At 40.3% G+C, this 22,180-nt stretch overlaps 1 protein-coding gene across 1 annotated transcript in view; it reads right to left on the reverse strand.

Annotated features, from left to right (window-relative positions):
- Positions 1 to 22,180, reverse strand: part of large1 (LARGE xylosyl- and glucuronyltransferase 1) — an 83,849-nt gene that overhangs the window by 57,519 nt on the left and 4,150 nt on the right. Inside the window, exon 2 of the mRNA XM_077544931.1 lies at positions 2,299 to 2,485. Within this exon, the coding sequence (XP_077401057.1) occupies positions 2,299 to 2,404 (106 nt within the window). The 5' untranslated portion in view covers positions 2,405 to 2,485. The remainder of the gene's footprint in view (positions 1 to 2,298; positions 2,486 to 22,180) is intronic.

The raw sequence follows: 22,180 nt of genomic DNA on the forward strand, positions 1-22,180 counted from the left end.
GCGGGGATCGAACAGCCGGCCTTCTGGTTATTGAACGACCGTCTTCACACCCTGAGCCACGACCGCCACAATGATGATGACGTAACAGCGCAACTTTCTCACCAAATTGCGACTTGACTCGCTTAATGTCTTCTTTCTTGCAAAATGACCCCTATTTTAAAAATATTGAGTCTTATTCTCAGATTAACTAACCTCGCAAAAATGACAGTTTTTGTTGTGTACTATGATTTTACTACGGATTTTATTGTCAAAGAACTAGTTGCAATTTCCCATACGATTTTTTTCCCTCCCAAAATTCCAGCTTTATTTTCATATTTACAGGTTTTTCTTCTAAAATGGTGATACTGTATAACTATTGCAAACTAATGACTTCATTCACATACACTATATAATTATTACTACTTTCTCATAAAATGTAAGGGATGGGTACCAAAAACTGACCGATTTGGGTCAGTACTTCAGAGCACCGATTCACGTAAAATCAAACGGTGCCATGTTTCGGTTCTGAAGCACGTCTTTCAAATGTTGCAACGGTGCCGGAGTGGAAGAGTTAACGATTTTCCATGGCTCACTTGAACGCAACATTATACGTGCACCGGCTTACTGACGTCACCCACTCACGTGCTAAAATACATTTCCGGGTTTTGGAAACGAGTGAGATTTTTGCGGCACCAAGCCAAAGAAATACAGTTTCTGAAGAATGAAGTGTGCAGGCTGACACTGCACGCCTGAGAGGGAGGTGTCGGCGGCGGCGGCGTCCTCGCTGTATGCCGAGCCCACACGTCCCACACCGATCAAATCATACTAGAAGGCACACGGCTTCACCATCGTTAAGGTATATAGACATTGTAATTTGGATATACTACTGGTGACCATTTTTAAATTAGCAAAAGATTGTGGCCAAAATGTAGCCAACATTACAGACCACATGGGGTACATCCAAATGATTGATTTGAGCCTAATTATTCTCTTTGTTCATGTCTTCCAGTTGTCATTTTATTTTCATGTTTGAGTCTTAACGTGGGTTCAAACTTGAAGCTCATAGTGTGGCAGGCTTTACATTCCTGAAAAAGAAACTAAGATAACATCAATTATTATTAATTTATATATTTACTGTTGTTCATTGCACATAACTTTGATTCATACTTAGTTTTTTTTGTAATATTAACTTATGTTAATTAATTATACTTAGGTAATTGTAAAATGTTAAACCTTTTATTTTTACTATTCCTTTCTGGCTCATTTGGATGAAATTTTATTTCACATTTTTTTTGTCAAGTTTTATATATTAAAAGGTAATTGTAAAATTTATTTTTAAAAATATGTTATTATTAAACAATGATGAACATTTACTAACGTCAAAATTAATAGATAAAATTTGTCAAATAAAATAAAAAATAAAAAGAGAGAGAGAGAGTACAAAAGTACTGAAAATTGGTACCGTTGAGTACCGGTATCGATTCCCAGGTACCGAGTATTGGTACCGGTTCAAATGTGAAAGGTACCCATCCCTATAAAATGATTATTTTATTCATGTATTTGCACATTTAAAAACAAACAAAAACAATGAAAACTTTTGGACAACTTTATTATATATATATATATATATATACATATATACTGTATATATATATATATATATATATATATATATATATATATATATATATATATATATATATATATATATATATATATATATATATATAGATAGATATATATCTATATATCTATATATATATATATAATGCATATAACAACTTTATACTTATTAATTTTGACTTCATTGTCATACTTTGCCTTTTTTTGCAAATAAACCATTTTAGTAATAATATTTCTTTTTTTCTTGTGCAAGTCTAAGAACTTTTTTAATTTGTCAAATTATTCGACATGACTCATGGCAAATGATTACTTTTGTAATATTAGACATTTTACTCGTAAGATTGCAGCTTTATTCTTGGATGATGACTTTTTGCTACAAAATTACAACTCCAGTGTCTGGTTCCCATATTATTCCTGCTCCCTGACTTACAGCATTATTTTTTCAACTTTTTCTCATAAAGGTATAATTTGATTCCCCTATTATGCAGGCTTGTTGTTGTCTTCCTTTTTGGGTTTGCTCAAATTTTTCTTCATAATTAAATCTGATCCATTATAAAGCACTGCCTCTGATAGGGTAACTGTCCATGGTACATGGGGTACGTAAGACGATGACACAGGGCCATGTTTGCTGTAGTGCAGTTACATTACACTGCATCATTTTATCAGTTGCAGCCATCAGCCGCCCCGAAGGATTACCTTGAAAGCTGCCGACCGACAGGTAAAGCCAAGTGAGCGCTGGAATGAAGAGCAGGGCGAGGGAGGCCGCCAGGAACTTCCTGCGTCCGCGACACATTCCCAGCATCCTCTGGACCGAATCGAAAGGAAAGAGAGGTGGGGTGACCTCTATGTGGGTAGCAGCTGTTGCCCACGATGATTCATGGCACTAAAAGAGGTGAGAGGAAGATAAACTGGGTTAGAGTGCAAAGCAATGGTTTAACAAAGGTGTCTTTGCAGTCCGCATTATGACATTTTAATGGAAAGAGTTGTGTAGAACACGGCTATGTATTTTTCCATAACATTTTCAGCACATTTGCCAACTTCACGCTCTTATCTGTCTTATCTGACTGAGGCGTCAGTGGAATGAGGCATAGGGTTACTTTAGGTTAGGTTTTGCCTTTCCTGTCAATGGGTCGGCTTGTCTATCAGGAGAAGAGTCATAAAAAAAAAGGGCTGAAAAATACACGCTGGAAAGACACAGGACGTCTAACATTTTTGTTTAAAGTGGCCACTTTATGGTCATTTTTGTCGTTTCCAGGGGAGATTTTGTCTGATTGCTCCCAAATTTGAAGCACAGATACGAGACAAAGGGGAGACATGAAATTGTGAACAATTAGAGTTTTGCTGAGTGTGGGCAGAGCAAGACAGCACGACCCACTATAAAATACAAAACTTAACTCCAAAAGGTCACAGTCTGGTGGTGTTTTTTGAGTTTTTGCGAGAGAAAAAACAACAACTTTGTTTTGCTGTGTTTTTAATGTCTTCCAGCTTGCTTTAATCAATGCTAAATTGCACACGTAAAATTGGATATTAACAGTTGCTTACTAAACTTGTCCAATTTGATTGCAATGCAGGGTGCAAAACAGACGTGCCATTATGTAATATTAAACTCTCTACTCCAACCACATTTCGCCAATTAACCAGTTGACCTCAGAGAACTTTTAATCCTCAACTAGGAAAAGAGCTAGCCATAATTCCTCATCTGTAACTTTCAAGCCAGTTATATAATCAGCATAATGTCACCCTGTGAAGCGCAAAAACGCATGATGGACAATAGGTGTGTTTTCAGTACTTTCCCCCTGTCCTTGACAAACTTATTTTATAGTGCCCAGAGTGCTGGGTGAAAACATGAGTGGAGGTTAAAAGAGGTCGGAGGATTTAACAAGTCAGCCAAGTAAGACAAATGTTTCTTTGATAGGCCAACTATTAATCATTTCGGGGGCTCCTTGATCTTTAACCCTCGTGTGATACGAGCGCTCGGCCGGATGCTGTGATTTACATGGCAATTGCAACACTGAAGACGTTCATTATCATATGCAAGACAAAATGTCAGCCCACAAACATCAATGGGGGAGATACAGGGAGAGCTCGGTTGATTTTTCCATGAACAACAATTCCTTTATTTCTTACTTTCAATGTTAAATATATTATCTACGTCCATATTGTTGGTTTGTACCACTAAATTTTGGTAAATGCTCTCATTCACATTTGAGTATTCTGCAGATTATCCCATCAATTAATCACGTAATAATGTAGAAATTGATTTTTAATTATTAAGCACAACAGCATGTACGTGTAGGATGCATTGTGACCACTTGGGGTCACCATGATTACATTCTACAAGTACTACAGAAGCTGTGATTTTTGAGTGTGCAAGACTTTAAAAGGCGGGGCCTGACCTGGTGAGTGACGTGGGTGTCAGTGAGTGCGACTGTAGAGTTGACTGGCTGATGCCAAGATCAGACTACAGTACACAACGTTTTTGGTGAAATTGGGCTACAATTGTCTAGTCTCAGCTCCGTATAACGTGTTGAGTGATTTATGCCAAGTTAGGGCTATTGGCAGCTCACTTTTATTTGGGCCTTTTGACTGTTGTCACTGGCTGTGTCAATGCTTGACCACTTGCCATGGCACAACCATACATTCTAACTAGCCATCATTGTACTTGTTTACTTTTTTCTACATGGAAAGGATATACAGCATATGTAAAAGATATGATATAAAATTGAGGACCCATTTTTGGCCTGTTCGCCCAAAGTTGGTGCGCAGGTAAAAGTCACGTCTTTTATGTCTGGTATTTTCGGAACTTTTGTTGTGTTTGCTTATTTAAAATCCCCCCTTGAGACTTGGCAAAGCACCTCAACATTATTTGATTTGTTCTTCAATACGTTACGCTTGCTTTGTCATTTGTGTTGATTTGCAGGCTGGTAACTTTCCACCTAAGCGGACGCCTGTGCTCTACTGATTTCCTTTTTAGTTTCTTATTGAACCCTAATGCAACTTTTGAGCATAATTTTATCAGCTTGATGGCCGAGATGAAACATATTTAGAGCATTGCCCACAGCACCAGAACAATAGACGAAAAGAAAAGGCATGCGTGCAGATAAGATGCCGTTTAACAATTCTTAATTTATTCAACCCTCTCATCTCTGTAGTCAAAGAGTGGGAAGAAGCAAGACAACATGCGCCATTTAATTGACCTTAATCTTATTCCTCAGTCATACTTTAATCACTCGGGTAAGAAAAGCCAAGCCCTCCCAAGACGTTGCAAACTTTGGAAAATGCGATGCCTTGTTAAAATCCTGATGTGCACACTTTCCATTCCATCAGAGTACAATTTAACTTGATTTAAATTCAAGGCAATAATGGGTTCTGAAAGCTAAAGCGTGTTTCAATTATCTACAGGGCTTTTACATAGCTGCTGTCTTTAATCATTTATAAAATGGAGGAGGGAAAACTAACAATGAGGGAATAGTGTGGGAACGCACTCAGGTAGGGCAATGCTGTTTGTTGTAGTCGTGTTCGTGGGTTGGCTTCTTGAGAGGAGTGCATCTATAATACTTGTACGCCGACTGTTTGCGGGTATGCGCTCTGCTCTGTCACATCATGCGGAGAGGACAAAATATGACTTTTAATAAACTCCAACAGGAAAGAGCTGCAGGTCTGGAAAGATAACGGGGCACAGATACAGTCTTTGTTCTGCAACATTTGAAAGGATACGAACCAGTATCAGAACAAGAAAATAACTCCTATAGCTCAGTTTAGCATTCAGGTTTGTATAGAGTTCTTATATTACGCTTTTGCTTCAGCACTTTTTACATACTCTTGATGTTACCATCAGACAGAAGTCTGCATTGCGTGGCAGGGTCCTTGTCTGTTCAAAAAAAAAAAAAACAACCCCCCAAAAACATATGCATTTCGTGTCAAAAATGACAGCCCTGTCATTTGGCAATGGGGCACAGTCTGGACACGTCAACATTGTCAAGGATTTGCATTGAATTGAAGAAGTCATTGAACAGTCAGCCCTAACTGCATGCCGAGACCGAAGACCTCAAAGCACCCTATGAATTCAAAGAAAGACAGTTGGGTTGTATTTCTAGAGAAATTGGACAGAAAGATAACTCCAAGCTATTAAAATAGAAAAATAATAAGTCAAAAAAGCATCACAGTGCTGCGGACATCCAAGGGCTAACAATGACACAAAAACCGATTATTTTTCATGTACTGTCTTTCTTTTTTCTCTTTTGCTTTAACAAAGTTTTCAGCCATGATAATCTAATGAGAAAAATCTTAACGAGGACCTTTAAACTAAAAAAGGAACTTCTCACCAAAACCGCAACTTAAAGGTAATGCTCCCTTAAAACAGTCTGTTTGAGATCTGAAGGTCCAGCGAACATGAAGCACTGGCTGTCATGTAGTTTCAGCTTTATTTACAACCGGATTTTCCCTGTGAAAAACGCACTTTCGGCCCAGCAGCTTTGCATCACTGTTAGCGGCAAGTTCTGTCTTACAAAACAGAAAAAAGTTGATTCTCTCGTAGGGCAAGAGGGTAAAAGTTTTACTTGGTCGGGAAGTCACAATATTATGAGAGCTTTTACTCTCAGCTTCTATATAGAGTGGCAGGTTTTATATAATCCTCCAGTGGCTGGCAGGCACTCTAACTTAAGCCAACACAACTGCAAAGCAGCAAGGCGCTTCTCTTGCCTTTTCACTGTCAAAAAGTTGCCCCCCCGCGGTCGGTTGATTTGCCATTCTGTTGTGGCAATATTTTCTATATCGCCAAAAATTGTCCTTGTCGTTTATTCCTTGCAAAGAAGGGAAGTTGCAGACGCACAGTCGTATGACTATCACGGCAGCTGCTGCCGCACTTGAACATAAAACAAGCTGTAATCATAACATACAATTTGATGACATGATTACCTAGTATCATATAGTAGCATGTTGTGGTAAATATCCCTTTGCTATTTCCTACAAAATCAGAATGAAACCGGACAAACACAAATGTTGGTTGTCTTGAAATCAAAGCTCTCTAACCTGAAATGCTGAATGCCATGATTTCCATATGGAACTGACACTTGATCACGCTGGTATAATGTCTTGCTATCTAATAGACGTCCGGACTGCTGATATGTGATATAAAAGCAACATCACGCTTTACTTCTGCAAACTGTAGGTTAAGTGAACTGACTGACAAGAGTACATTGAGTTTCTATCCAGTAATTGTCAGGCAAGGTTGTAAGACTGCACAAATACATCAGCAGTTGACCATACTCATCACTTGGTGCTATTTTTGATGACAGTTTCCTTTTTTTGACTCAGTTCATGGGTGGTCTACATCAGAATTCAGCTCGGTACATTTGATCCTGTTGGATAGATTACCGGAGTGTCTTTCATTGAACAGTCCGCTTGGAGTGCCAAAAAGTACAACAGGTCATTCCCAGTGGTTGCTTTCAGACAATTAGTGCCGTAAACGGTGTCAGGCAGATGTTCAGCTGGTATTTTTACAATGGCTAAGACAACCATGTTGATTTGATCCTTTAGTCTGTGTACAAAAGTATGTTCAGTACATTACTTACATCAACTGGAAAACACACATTTTCGACCCCAACTCCTACGCTGGCTAAAAATAAGGAGACTGCAATCAATGCCATGCTACAAAGACACTTGCATTCTCTTTCCCAGAGTGTTGGCTACTTGACATTAAATTTGTAATACCCTATTTGGCACATTTACACGGCATATCAGCTTTAAAAAAGCCAGAGTTTGGCACTTTCGACTTAAGTTGACAGCAGAGTACAATTTAGTGCTGTGACGCCTTGAAGTAATTTGATCAGGAACTCTTGAGTGTTGGTATTAGCACTTTATATGAATAACAAGCAGCTCTACAGTGTTAAGACAGTTTTCAGGTAGCACTCAAAGCTGATCAGAGAGCAGAAACGGAGCAGTTTAGACAACAGCAAGTTTGAGACCAAGAAACGTGCACGGCAATTTCCGGATAATGCATCAAATTAGCTAAATGCAAGCTGATGAAGAGGCTAGCATTTTTACACCCTATTCCTTTGTGCTGTCACAGCTCAAATTGAACTTTTAGCGACAGATCTGAGAGCTCAAGGTGACACCCTGTTTTACACAAAAAAAGAGAACTGTTATATTCCTTCAGATGTGAGGGTGCAGATCGACCGCATTTTAATACGGCAGGGGCTTTTGAAACCAATCAAATGAGCGGAAATATTAACAATTCCGTTTAGAGTAGTGTTAAAGAAGAAATCATGTTTTGATTCTCTATTTCCATTAGCATAAGTATGAGAGTGGGCTTTTGGTGCCATCTATTGTGCCAGATATGAAGATTCTGACATATTCTTAATGACGGGCAGTCTATCGCTCAGACGCATTTCTGAATAAAACGCAAAGTTTACGCATCCGTTCAAGCGCAGCCGTCCACATAACATTTTTGCCCAATTGCCCTTATATCAATCAATAGCTCAATAGTCTCGGCCCACAACGCTAGTGTGCTTTTTAGCTGATAGGTTGGCCTTGTCAGGCTTTGAATTGCAAAGCAGTCTATTGCTCACTCTTTGTATAAAGTGAAATTTTAAATTCACATATAATTAATCATGTAGCAGAATGTGAATGAGTAGTTCTCTGGTGCATGATGTATTTTCTCCCACAGAGAATATTGACATTCTGCCTAAGACGTGTAACTGCGTCCCAATTCAGGGGCGGCATCCTTGGGAGGTAGCATTTGAAGGCAGATGACATCAGGCTGTGATTATTCTTTTTTTTTTTTTAAAGTTCATTTTGGCTCTCACACCTAAGCTAGGACTTGAGGACTCAAAATTTTTGCTGTATTTAGTGTATTTTAGCATCCTGAAGATGATTCCAGCATTAATTTCATTGTGCTTATGCTCATTTTGAAGATTTTGACAGTTTCACCTGAAGTGTACAATCAGGGGCTGAAAATGCAAAAGCAATAAAAAGTTCATTTTGGCTCTCATTCCTAAAAAAGAAAAAGAAAAAAAAGGCTGTGATCATTCAACGGCTCCTGCAAATGCTGCTTTCTTCTCGAGTTTTCCCCCCAGGATTGCATGGCTACTTTCCATTGCAGCCTCCTTTTAACACATATGCTGTGAATATCCACCTAGCATCTTTGCGTACAGGTGAGGATAGAAACATGTGATTCCCGGAGGCTATACCAGATGAAAAATGGTTGCGGCAATTTTGTGTGAAAGGTGTCGCCCCTGGAGACCGTGGTTGAGGCGTGGACCTCCATACGGTGCAACCTTTGAATTGTTCAGAGTAATTAACTGCTGACTCAACGCAACAATTCTTGGGAACACCTCTGACTTTGGGCAGTATAGTTTTCTTCTGGCGCGGTGCTACCTAAAAATATATATGCTCAAGTTCTAGTCTGTTTCTTTGGTCAAGATACTGACACAATTCTGTTAGCGAGAGCCAATACATCGCGATAACTTACATTGATGTTTCTGCATTTGGCAATTTATTGTTATATTATATTATTAGTATGGGATTTTTTTTTTAATGGGCTTTAGGTGAACTGATGAATACACACACGCACGCACGCACGCACGCACATGCACATGCTCACCCACATACAAAAATATATATATATATAAATGTATATATATATATATATATATATATGTGTATATGTATATATATGTATATATATTTAAAAAAAAAAGAAAAAACGAGAAAAAAAATATATTTTTTAAATTTTTAATTTTTTTTTAAAAAAGGAGAGCAATGATGATGTCAAATCGAATGAACAATACTGAGCTCTCCTGAAAAAAAAAAAAAAAAAAAAAGATACTGACACATGATCTTTTTTTTTTTTTTTCCTGGAGAGCTCAGTATTGTTCATTCGGTAATTTTACTGATTTGACATGTCATCATCATTGCTCTTTTTTTTTTGTGTGTGTACGTGGGTGAGTATGTGTATGTGCGAGTGTGTGCGTGTATTCATTAGTTCACCTAAAACCTATTAAAAAAATCCCATACCGTTCAAAAAAAAAGAAAAAGAAAATGTGGAGGACACACTCTGTACATGCTTTAAAGCACCTTTGCTTCAGCTGTGTCACAAGTCGCAAAATGTGCCCTTCAACATTACCAAGTAAGCCGAGTGACTCAAGAGAAGAAGTAACCTGAATAACCTTTCATTTGCAGAACTGAATAGAGCAGAAAGTCCACCCACAGTCCAGGATGAATATTGAAGGCAAAAGAGAGTCTATGGCTGCCGCCTACCCAGGCAGGAGTACAACGGTGAGCTGTTTCTCTTCTGCAGAAGCCAAAAACACGAGACTCTCTCTCTCAACATGATAATCAAGAGTGGCCACAGGTCAAAACAATCAACACTCTGCGGAAAGGAGTACGGAGCATAGTGTGGACTAAATGACTTCTGCCACACTGACAGTGGAGAAAAATATATTGATTGTGCAGGCGGGGCTGTCCTCATTTCATTAAGCTTGTATACTCATTAGTATTCTGTTATGGTAGGGAGGGACGTGTGCGCCGCCGTACAAAGGCAGCTCTAACATTATGGATGTCACTGGAGCTGGGGAAGTGCAGAAAGGCATTTGGAGGTGAAAATGCACACAAATCTTCCGCGGCCAAGAGCAGGGCAAAGCAAATCAGCTTCCTGTGTCGAGGAGGTCGACGGCTGAGGCGCCGCTAATACGATTTCACATCTCCTCAAAGCCATTTTCAATCAAGTGTCATTCAACGCAATTGGTGTTTGCCGCACTGCAAACTGTTTTCAGAAAATTAAAACTATATTCAGAGGATGATTCAGTCATCTGACAACTTTCATTTCAACAGCCTTGTTCTGGTCTGTGACACCAGGGTGTTAATTATTCAAATGTGGAAACAGCTAATTAGTCAGTGTTTTAAGTCCAAATATTTAGGTCACGTTGGAAAAGTTGTAATCGGAATAATGCTGTAAAATAACTCATCAAAGGTGGTTCCTTGCCAGGTTTTATGGTTTCATTATACTATTTAATACCTCATTGATTCTTTGCCAAGGATGGGAAACTGGTGAAAATGTGATGCATACATTCCACCATATAATCCAAAATTGCTGCACTGCCCTATTCTCTTGGTTCTCTAGAGCTCTGATCAATCTGTCGACACAAGTCCTCCAAAAATAACGGCCATATTGCTTGCTTTACCATGCACCAAAATACGACCAAGTGTCACGTATTGTAGTTTAGCGACCTTTATCGCTAAATAGCGAAAAATACAAAACTGAGACTCGAACCCGGATCTTCTGGTCGGGAGACTATCATCTAACTTACTGAGCTAAAAGTCAATTAATGATGTTAATGTTCATTTTTAGTGTTGACATGTACAGACGCTCCCCTACTTACGAACATTCGAGTTACGAACAACGGTACATACGAACATTTCTGCGCGTACAGTATGTCGAAAAATGTTCGGAAATAAATGCTGTAAGTTCGATTTTGTATTGCGCGTAGTGCTTCTTTCCGCCGCTAATACCGACGATTGGCGCTGTGAGAGCTCATTGGAGGCTGAGCAACGTGGCGAGGAGGAGGAGGAGGAAGAAACGCCGGTCCCCATGAAGCAGGAAATAACTTTTGAAGCCGATTCCAGCGACGACGAAGAATCTCTCATGATATAAAATCCTCCTCTTCCTCCATCATCTCCTTAAGCATCGAGTACATCTTCAAAAAGTAAGTTAAACTTCATTTTATTTATCTTATTACGTACATGTACATACTGTGTGTGTGTCTTTCGCTCTCTCTCTCTAACATACGTAGTACAGTACAGTACTGTACGTATTCCCTCCATTTTATTAAAAGTTTTTTTCAGTACAAACCAATGCAGGTTACTTGTACAAGCCTTAAACATACTTATATAAACCTTCAATATACTTATATAGGCTTTAAACATAAATTATAATACAAAATATAGCACTGAAGCAACTTACGAACAAATTCACCTTACGAACGATCGTCCGGAACGTAACTCGTTCGTAAGGTGGGGAGCGTCTGTATGTCAATTCGCCGTCACAGACTAATTGTAGGGGTTACGTCTTTACATGGGACACTAACGGTTGAGATCAGGAAAAGGCACAGTGAGGTTTAGACCGCTACAAAACATGTAACTGGACAAATAGTTCAGTCAGATAAACACTCATCTTCCGACCAGACGGACCGGGTTTGAGTCTCAGTTTTGTATTTTTGCGCTATTGAACATGGCCGATAGAGGTCGCTAAACTAAAACACGTAAGACTCTGTGGTAATTCGGCACCTTTTCGAAACGGTGTGATCGGATTTATCGGAGGGCTCTCTCTGTCAACGATACGCTAGCCAACAGATTGGTGCGCTGCCTCCAAGTGGCGTGACAAAAAAAGTGGCGTGTCTTGTTCCCGTATGCGTGTTTCCATCCTTCACCGTGTCAACAGTGACGGTCAACTCAAAATGACCGCCACCAGTCGCACCGATGGCAGCACTTGACTTTGCCCCATCTGTATGCAGCTTTGCTCCCCTCAAGGTGTGTCTCACGACTGCACACACAATTAGAGTTGAAACCTTAAAGTAGATGCTATCCATTCCTCAGCTGTCTTTCTCCTTCCCAAGTTTTCCTCCCTTTTGGAGCCTCTGTAATTGTAGCGAAGCCAAATTGTGGTCGTTTGGGCATTGGGTTCCATTTTAAGAGGCATCGCCAGCTTGCAGGTGTTTATGCTCCACCACAGGAGAGCCTTGCGATTCACTAGCATTTTGCAGGAGAGGAGTGAAATATGCGCACACACGCTCGACCCGAAAAGAACAAGGTGGCGTGGACGAATGTGTCTGCGTGCCTAATAGACAGGATGGCCTCTGTTAGATATTATTAACATTTAAATTCTTTATTTTCATATATTAACCATTGTTATACATTATTAACATCTTAATTCTTTATATTAACCATGTTGAAAGGTTTTGTAGACGTGTGGGACGGGTAGTGTTGAGCTCAGTATAATTTGACCTTAAGCTGGGACATATTATTTGGTCTAGAAGTTCCTTCTCTGTGGGAAAACACATTTGGTCCTTGAGAACAGAATCTGTTTCGAACACGCACCCCTGACTCTGTTTTCGCCATCGCTCATGGAAAAGTACCCAGAGAGTATGTTTTGTCTACAAATGAAAGAGAGGCGGTCGGTTTTAACTATAAGAAGCCATTTTACACGCAGAAGGGACACATTCGGCGCTCTGAATTCCACCTGTTAAGTGATGAATTGGAGTCTGTTACGATGTCCAGAGATCTCTGTTAAATTAAAAACATTTTTGCAATGGTGTTTTTTCTTACATTAAATCTGTCTTCGAGTTTTGGAACACGCAAAGAGGACAAATATTTTATTCCTCTTTCACCTCCCAGGAGTGCATTTAAAAACTGGGGATCAGAGTGGGTGGGAAGCAGTATGATCTGCATTTTAAATGTCGTCATTAATGTCGAATTCGTAAGGATACGAGTGAAATGGATGATGGTATGTCGGGCCAAAGGTGTTATTCGAATACAAAACAGTGGCTGGTTATCAGTAAAGGTAAATGAACATTTAAGATATTTCAAAGAATATTTTCTGCCTTTTCTTGCTTGTACAATAAATAATGGTTTTATGATCAGTCTGAACCTAGAATGAACTCTGCTTCTGTTATTTTCCAAAAGTCTGTAAATGCCAAGCTACAATGTAGCAAAATAACAGCAGAAGAAGACTTAGTCACCGGTGTGTCCCGACGTGGGGTGAACTCAATGCACGATATTTCGACAGCACTCAGAGCCTAAAATCCAATCACGGTAGTTGAGTGCACGGAATGGAATGAAACAGACTTGAAGTGCAAAAGGCTAGACTTGTATGAAGAAAATGTGAGGCGATTTGTGGTCTTTGCGCTGCTGATGTAAACCGACAGTCTTCAGAGGTAAGATTCAGTTTAAATCAGAGTCACTTTATCTCACTTTTTCTCCCCCTTAGGATAGCATGAAATGTTTCTGAGAGGATTTCTTTATATCTGATCGTGTTACATTTTTATTTTGGTCTGATGATCTTTCTTCATTGTACAAACTAGTTTGCCCTTTGTAACATTTAGCAAGCCCTTATACTGTAATTGTCATCCTAGCCAGGCTTTCGGACACACACGTATTCAATTAGCAAGTGTGACATTCATGGGCGGAAATCAAAAACTGAGGTTTGAGGATGGGAGAGCTGCAGGTTGAATTTCAGCTGCGAATCAAACACTGAACTTACTCAAGTACCAAAAATATGGAAATTGGGCCCTGTTACAAAGATACCAGGTTGCTTCCTGACAAATTCCTCTAGGATGTGACACCATTTGCACAGCCCCCTCACTCTTTCCCTCCTTTACTGCATAGCACATGATCTGATTGTTCATGTTAATAATTGTATGCGTTTAAAAAAAGAAACTACAAGATCTAAATTGAATCCCCCTCTCATGAGAAATAAGACATTATTTCCCCCCCCCCCATCTTTGGCTGTCAGGAAAATCATTTTGTTAATGGTTGCAAATGACAGTTTAACGGAGGATATGCCGCACTCCTGAGATAAGGGCATTGCTGTTCACATAATAGTTCACATAATGATTGATGTTTGTTTGTTGTGGCTTGTCTGGAAGATGGGAACAATATCCAGGCAGCAAAGGATCAATGTGTTCATTGTTTTTTTTCTTTCTTTCTTTCTTTACATTGGATGCTGCATCGTGCGTTGTAACTGTCACTCTCCGCTCTGGCATCCCGGAGACTGAATGTGGAAGACACCGACGACAACATTTCTGTTTTTAGTCTCATGCCCTACTTTACCCCTTGTGCTAAGTGTTGTGGCCTGGATTGGGTGGTGGGGGGGAGTTCAGTGGCAGCACGCTACCCACAACATCACTTAATAATCATTCGGTTGAGTCTTACTCATTACCTAAGGATGCAGATGTCATATTGAAGCCCCCACACACAAAACATATACTTTTGCAAATTACTTGAATGCAGCTCTGTATGATGGCCTGAGGAGTACACTGCTCGGAGAGAGGATGTGATAATAGCATAGCATACATTGTATTTACAATTAGCAGAAGAATGCAGAATGGTTTTTGATTGAGAGGTTCACATTAAAGATCTCTGGACTGTGACCTTCACCTGTACTTTAGTACGGGGAAAAAAAATGTATCGTATGCTAATTAGAGACTCAAACTTGCCTGTAGATGTGAATGTGTGGGTGGATGTTTGTCTCTCAGTGTGTTAACCTTGTGACTCGCAATCTTTTCAGAGTACCTTCAACAACTGGAATCCAGTCAGTTTGTTACTTTCACATCATTTCCAAATATAAAACTAGCGAAACATGATTTACACAAACGATTTAGTCATTTAAAGCACACAAAATTCTGACAGTCCAGTGATTTACAATTGTAAAATGTGCCAAGGGAAAAAATTATTTTTGTCCTTTTTTTTTTCTTTTCTTAAGTGACAGAGGATTTGCCTGACCACGGTGTTACGATCCACTACTACATTCTTCATGCAAATAGCACACCTGGTTTTCCACAGTTTCTCACAAACAACCGTTATAGTTTGGAGCAATTCTTTTTCTCTGGAAGATATGTTATGTTCTATCAAGCCATACATACTAGTGATATAATTAACACCAATTTTAAGACCAATATTATGATTCATCGCCCAGACCTGCTGAGCTCTATTACATTGCATTAATAAGTGTTGTTGTGTTTCATCCTCTGAACAATTAATAATAGCACATGCTTTTGTCTTTACGTAACAAGACCGTGACACCATTGACCTAGTGGGAAGCTTGCCAGCTGCAATCAACCACCTTATGTCCTTCTTTCCCTCCGGAATGATGGTATTTTTTTATTTTTTTGTTTAAAGTGCGAATCACATCAGTTTGTTACTTTCCATGGCTTGTCATTAAACATAGTGTGCTTTCACACCTTTATTTGGAGTTCTCCAAGACACATTGTGAAGCAAATGTAATCCATGCTGATTAATTTCTTTTCCAGTTGGATCGGATTCAATTGGGGTCATTATTTGACATTAAGCAAACCTATTTTGTTTTGGAACTGTACCAGACCTGCACCCGTTTAATTACTGTGCTCAATATGGTGTTGCTGCTGTTGCCCGTCCTGCATACCAATCGGTTGTCCATTCTTTTTGTCGTAAAAGCCGCTTGTTGGAGCCATTATCCTCGTGGACTTGGACAATCTTTGAGACGGGGACTTCAGGACATCATTATATACCATAGGTCTCAAACTAAGGTCCTCGAGGGCCGCAGTCCTGCATGGTTTAGTGGTTTCCCTGTTGGACGAGACAAAATATCTAAAATGTGCAGGACTGCGGCCCTCAAGGACCAGAGTTTGTGACCTATATTACGGACAGATGATAGGTGGAGGTTTCAGGCATGACCTCTGCTTTTCCATGTTTGACATAGAGATACATACCGAATTTGATGTCCCTTGTACTTAAGAAGCAGACTCCGCTGAGTCTGGACCCTTATGCTAAGCCAAAAATATCGCGACGCTACGCTGGTCTCGCGCCTGTATGTTCGCGGGGCTCTCAATGGGATTTGTTTCGCTCCGCGCCACAACGGAGGAAGAGGAGGGATTTCCGCTTCGGTAGGTGGTGCTAACCTTATTGTAGCATTGCTAGCTGGCGTCACACTTCGACAATTAAACAAACAAACTCACCAGATAAGCCAACCTCCACGCTTCTTCCTCCAATCAACCTCCTTTTTGCCCGGTCCCGATTCACGTAACCCGCCGTGTTGTACAGCTCCGGGTGTCTGCAAACCGCGACGATCAAGCTATTGCTAAGCTATACGTTCTGCAACCGCTTCCTGTTTTGTCTGTGACGTGGACTATCTCGCGATGGCGTCAAAAGTTTAATTCAACCGACGCCGGCAAAATGGGCGGAGTAGCCAACGCGCCCCCCAAACAGCCCCCCCATTGAAGTCCATTGACTACAAAGCAATCGCGCCACCGGAAACGCCTCCCCGACTGTTGGTCTGAACGTAGCATTACACTTTATAAACAGACTTCAAACCTAAAAACCTAAGAAACATTTTAAATGAAAAGTGAAACAGCTTCAACGAACAATAACAAGTCCAAGACTACCTTGACCATCACCACGAATGCCTGAGAATCTACACAGACATAATAATCGGGATAAAACAATTAAAACGGACTGTAGCGTGCTAGTGAAAAGCATGAAACGGGCGTCCACAAAATGTGCATTTACAAAACCATACCAGAGATACAAAGGTTGTTAAAAAGTTTTGTTACAAGTTTGGCTTTAATGATCACAAACCAATTTCAAAACAACTGATGAACTCTCAGATGACTACGGACCTGGCACCACATTTAGTGTCTGCAGTACGACTGCCGATTACCCTTCTGTCCAAATTCAAAATGAGCTCATTTGTTTATCCACCATGTGGTGTACTGACCCTCTGATCTAAGAGCAGCTTGCTATCTGACAAACTTTATTTCATTTTGCCTTCAAACTGCATTCATCATACTGCTAAAATATCGGCCTTCATCAACAGACGGCAGTTTTACTGGAGCCGCCTGGGAAACCATTTTCAACACCAGCTAGCCTCGCTGTTAGAGTTTGTCTTCTAAAAAGTGCAACATTTTGATGAGATCCTTTCTACTTGGCAGTCTCACTGTGCTGACATATTGGATCACTGGCGCCGCCGACAGATGAGTGCACAGAAAATGAACATCTATTTGAGACGGTGGTAAACAAGTTGCTCATAGCAAATAACTTGTTTGTTATTTTAAGCAGGAGATGGAAGCTCCTCTCGGACACTGCTGGGAATTCAGTGCATTCACACGCTTGGCACAAGCGGACAAAAAGTGGCTTCAGAGAATAAATACTGGCTTTATTGTAATTCAGTTACCTAATTCAAATATTTAAATATGTGGTTGCTATTTGGACTCATAATAAGCTTTGTCAGTGTTGAGTAGAGCAGAACAAAAGCCAACACATGCTCATTTGACTTGACTGATTGAAAAACGTTGACATTGTGCGGGATGACACCGCTCCGTAGGTGGTAGTAATTCATAATACAAAGTCAGATCCAACCCCCTAAACAAAAGCCGACATTTGTTTTATCATAGCATCAGGTAGTGATGGGAAAATGAAGCTTCATGAAGCACTTGTGATATTTTTTGACTCCTCTAGATGGCACTCTTGGGTGAAATGTAATCAATTTCCTTTGCACTAGCCTTTATATTTAAATCAAGAGCACCATCTAGGGGAGTCAGAAAATATCACAAGTGCTTCATGAAGCTTCATTTTCCCGTCACTAGCATCAGGTGCTGGACAAGTTGCTCACTTTTCTGCTCGATCCTAATGCAAGCAGAATGTAAGAGCCAAAACGGTAAAAATCCTCAATTAGCGCTTCATCGCCTTGGGACTTTGCTTGATAATAATAACACGCATGATGGAATGGGTTGAAGTATAGTAGGTAACAGGTAGTCATGCTTACTAATCAGGTTACTGTTATACTAGTTGTGACTGGTCTCTTGCTCTATGGAGTCAAATAGCAAAGGATGTTGGATCAATGTTGGATCAGGACCCCAGCCTGCAGTCATGTTGATATATGGCAACTAAAATTAACAGGGCCCTGCTGATCATTTCTGAGCTGATTCATAGACAGCTGGTCTCATAAGAAGGAGGACTATGTAAGCCAAAACCAAGCTTGGTAACCAGCCGCTGGATGACTCTTGCATGACAACAGCACAGGATGACAACAGAACAAGTGGCTGTTTATTTCAGCAGCACCGCCGTGCCTCTGTCATATTTGGAATTGGAGGCACTGAAATACACTAAACACTAAAAATATCTTTTTGGGTATTTGATCTATATTTCAATCTTGAGGGGACAAATGATCACTATACAGTATGTCCAGTTGATGTCTCTGTAATCCACAACATTCACCAGATATCACCAAACACCGAATTGCGTTCTAATGAGAAACTACGAGAACAAAAGATCAGTCATTCATCAAAATCTGCTCTTCATCTAGCAATCGCAGCTAAATGTGAATTACGTATCTAGACAAGGTTCACAACCGAGCATTTTCACACATTTGTCTAATTCCGCATTTGGCTATGAACAGAACCGAGATAATCCCAGGATCATAGACAGAAAGCCAAAGGTTAATTGGAAAGCCGCCACAATAGAGGATAGCAGAAATAACGCTGGCCCTAATAGTCACAGTGATGCACGCTCCAATCATTAAATCGACTGCAATGCTCTCGGTTCACCTGCGTTCAGTGCCGTCTTCTATGGTCTGCTTGCTTTATGGACCGATACTTGCTGCATACAGTACATACTAGGATTTTTGGCTTTAGTTCAACCTCCAACAGGATCAACTTGATGTGGTTTCAAAGTTTCAATAGAAAATACACTATGTGAACAAATATTCATAAAAGCCATAAAAGCCACTTTACTTTCAAAGATAATTCAAAAATGGAATGCTAGCAGATAAAATTAGGACAAGAAAACACTCTCTTGACAAATACATTGTATAATTTATCAAGGATTTTGATCCCCAACAAGAGGTCAATATAAGTCGGTTTTGTGACCTCTGTACTCAATATTGGAAATTTAGTGTAAGGTATTGAAATCAATAAGACAATTAATTCCATTGTGCAGTGATCAAGATAACTCAATAAACTCAGTCAAACTCCAACAATCTTGCGAATAAGGTGATGACAAGTCCCGGGCCTGACCTCTACAGATGAGCATAATCATCCATTAGCCCAACAATTGATTAAGGAATCTGTCAGTTGTGTGGAATTGATTGTTGATTACTCTTGTAATGGAGAAATGGATTTTGCTACATCCACCAACCACAAAGACTTTATGAAAATCGCACACCGCCACTCTGGAGCTTGGAGATTTCAGAGAGTCCACACCATCCTATCGTCGGTTCTTACCTACCCAAATATTTCACAGCTCACCAATTAGCTCCATTAAAAACAAAAAAAATAAGACAGTGGGGTACTCAATACAGACGCTCCCCTACTTACGAACGTTCGAGTTACGAACAACGGTACATACGAACATGTCTGCGCGTACAGTATGTCGAAAAATGTTCGGAAAGAAATGCTGTAAGTTAGATTTTGTATTGCGCGTAGTGCTTCTTTCCGCCGCTAATACCGACGATTGGCGCTGTGAGAGCTCATTGGAGGCTGAGCAACGTGGCGAGGAGGAGGAGGAAGAAACGCCGGTCCCCATGAAGCAGGAAATAACTTTTGAAGCCGATTCCAGCGACGACGAATGATCTCTCATGATATAAAATCCTCCTCTTCCTCCTCCTCCATCATCTCCTTAAGCATCGAGTACATCTTCCAAAAGTAAGTTAAACTTCATTTTATTTATCTTATTACGTACATGTACATACTGTGCGTGTCTCTCATGCTCTCTCTTTCTAACATAACGTAGTACAGTACAGTACTGTACGTATTCTCTCCATTTTATTAATTTTTTTTCAGTACAAACCAATGCAGGTTACTTGTACAAGCCTTAAACATACTTATATAAACCTTCAATATACTTATATAGGCTTTAAACATAAATTATAATACAAAATATAGCACTGAAGCAACTTACGAACAAATTCACCTTACGAACGATCGTCCGGAACGTAACTCGTTCGTACGGTGGGGAGCGTCTGTATTAACATAATTAGTCATTAGTAACTATAATAGCAATATTTTATTCCGTCTCTTTTTGAATTACTGTATCGTAATGACCTTTTTTTTTTTTTTTTTTTTTTAAATCCTGCAATGTGATGAGTTTGCTCGAGGTACGGGTCCTTTCCGCATAATATTGCAATGATGATGAGATGTGTTCCCGACGCTTGGTCGGATGTAGCCCGCTCAAGGCTATGGAACACACTCAAAATCCTTCTTCTATCAGACGACGCGATCCGTTTAAATTAGATTCGTCTGGCTGTCATGACAGATAATGTTGTACAGATCTGTGAACTTTGATGTGGACAGCTAGGCATGTGGCATTAACGTCCCCAAATGCTCGGATGCAAACGGCGTCATATTTTCTGTACGCCTCTTAGTGGAGTCTCTCATGATAGCGATCTGGTAGGTGCGATAAATCCAGCGTGGGACGTGCTATCATGCAGTTCCAATTAACTCTGGTAAATGACTTGTTTATCATCTCAATGCTCACTGCAGTCACACTGAACCAGCAAACAGTCGGAAGGACAACACGGTGAGGGAAGACATATTGTTTGCATATTTTCCATTAGCGCTACTTTGAAAGTTATACAACAGAATGTCAGACCTACAGGGAAGGCCTCAAGTCCAAAATTAGCATCATAGCATCATCCTGATTTATTGGAATTTAGATGTCTCTGGGGTTGGTGAAGGACTCTGGTTGGTGGCCTGGTGGGTGGTGTCTGGTCGGTGCTGGATTTCACTTTCCTTTCTTTTATTTGGTCCTTCCTCGGGTCTCCTGACAGCCTCACAACTCTGGCTGGAAGTGTTCGGTTTAGGTGAACGGTATGGGATTTTTTAATAGGTTTTAGGTGAACTAATGAATACACACACACTCGCACGCATACAAAAAAAAAAATAAAAAAAAATAAAAAATAGGAGCGCAATGATGATGACATGTCAAATCGGTAAAATTACCGAATGAACAATACTGAGCTCTCCAGAAAAAAAATAAATAAATTTGCATCATAGAGTGACAATAATTAGGGCTAACTGCCAAATATAACGGCGAGCGGTGACGTGGGGTCCAGGAGAGGTCAAAGTGCTCCATCGGCTTCATCTGGCTACATTTTCACATGCGTCTCCAGCAGGGCCGCATTAAGTTACGAGCCATCCACAGTGATTACATGGTGATGAGTGCATCACTTGAAATGTGCCTGTTTAATGCCGCCGGGCATGAACAGGGAAATCAATGAAGCAGTGGACAGAACAGGCTTGTTTGCTGTTCGCCCATACATCCCCATGAGAGTTGGTATTCACTCTCATTAATGAAGACAAACAGAAATAATATGGACAAGTAATACAGCCAGACTACTCAATGTTGGGATGGAGGTTCAAGGTACTTCAAGGTGACTGACCCCCCCTCTCAGAAAGAGTGCAATAATTTAGCGTTCAGACTGCAGGCATATCAGACTCCAATCGGATTCCTCCCCAAATCTGAATGTTTTTAGCAAGTATCCAAATCCGATGTGGCCCTGTTCAGACTGAGCCACATTATTGACCCATTTGACAGGGTGCTGTAGCAACAACGTCAAACGTTTATTTTTTTAAACGACCATATGTACGGTTACGGTCAGGCACTATTTCAAATAACTGATGTGGGTAGCGAGATCGACTTCACCGCAAGTAATGTAAACTGTCACTGCATTTCCGGTTGAGCATGAGCGGAGCCGACGGGGCAGTGGAGTCGTTAAGGCGTTTGACTGCCGAGTATACGAGGAACCAGCCGAGCAGCGAACCGATTGGATATTGACAGCACGGGTGCATTGGGTTTTTGCACGCATAGTGACGTCACGGACAGTCAAATCCGT

This window comes from Vanacampus margaritifer, chromosome 15 (assembly GCF_051991255.1).
Source record: "Vanacampus margaritifer isolate UIUO_Vmar chromosome 15, RoL_Vmar_1.0, whole genome shotgun sequence".
In the NCBI taxonomy this organism is placed as follows: domain Eukaryota; kingdom Metazoa; phylum Chordata; class Actinopteri; order Syngnathiformes; family Syngnathidae; genus Vanacampus; species Vanacampus margaritifer.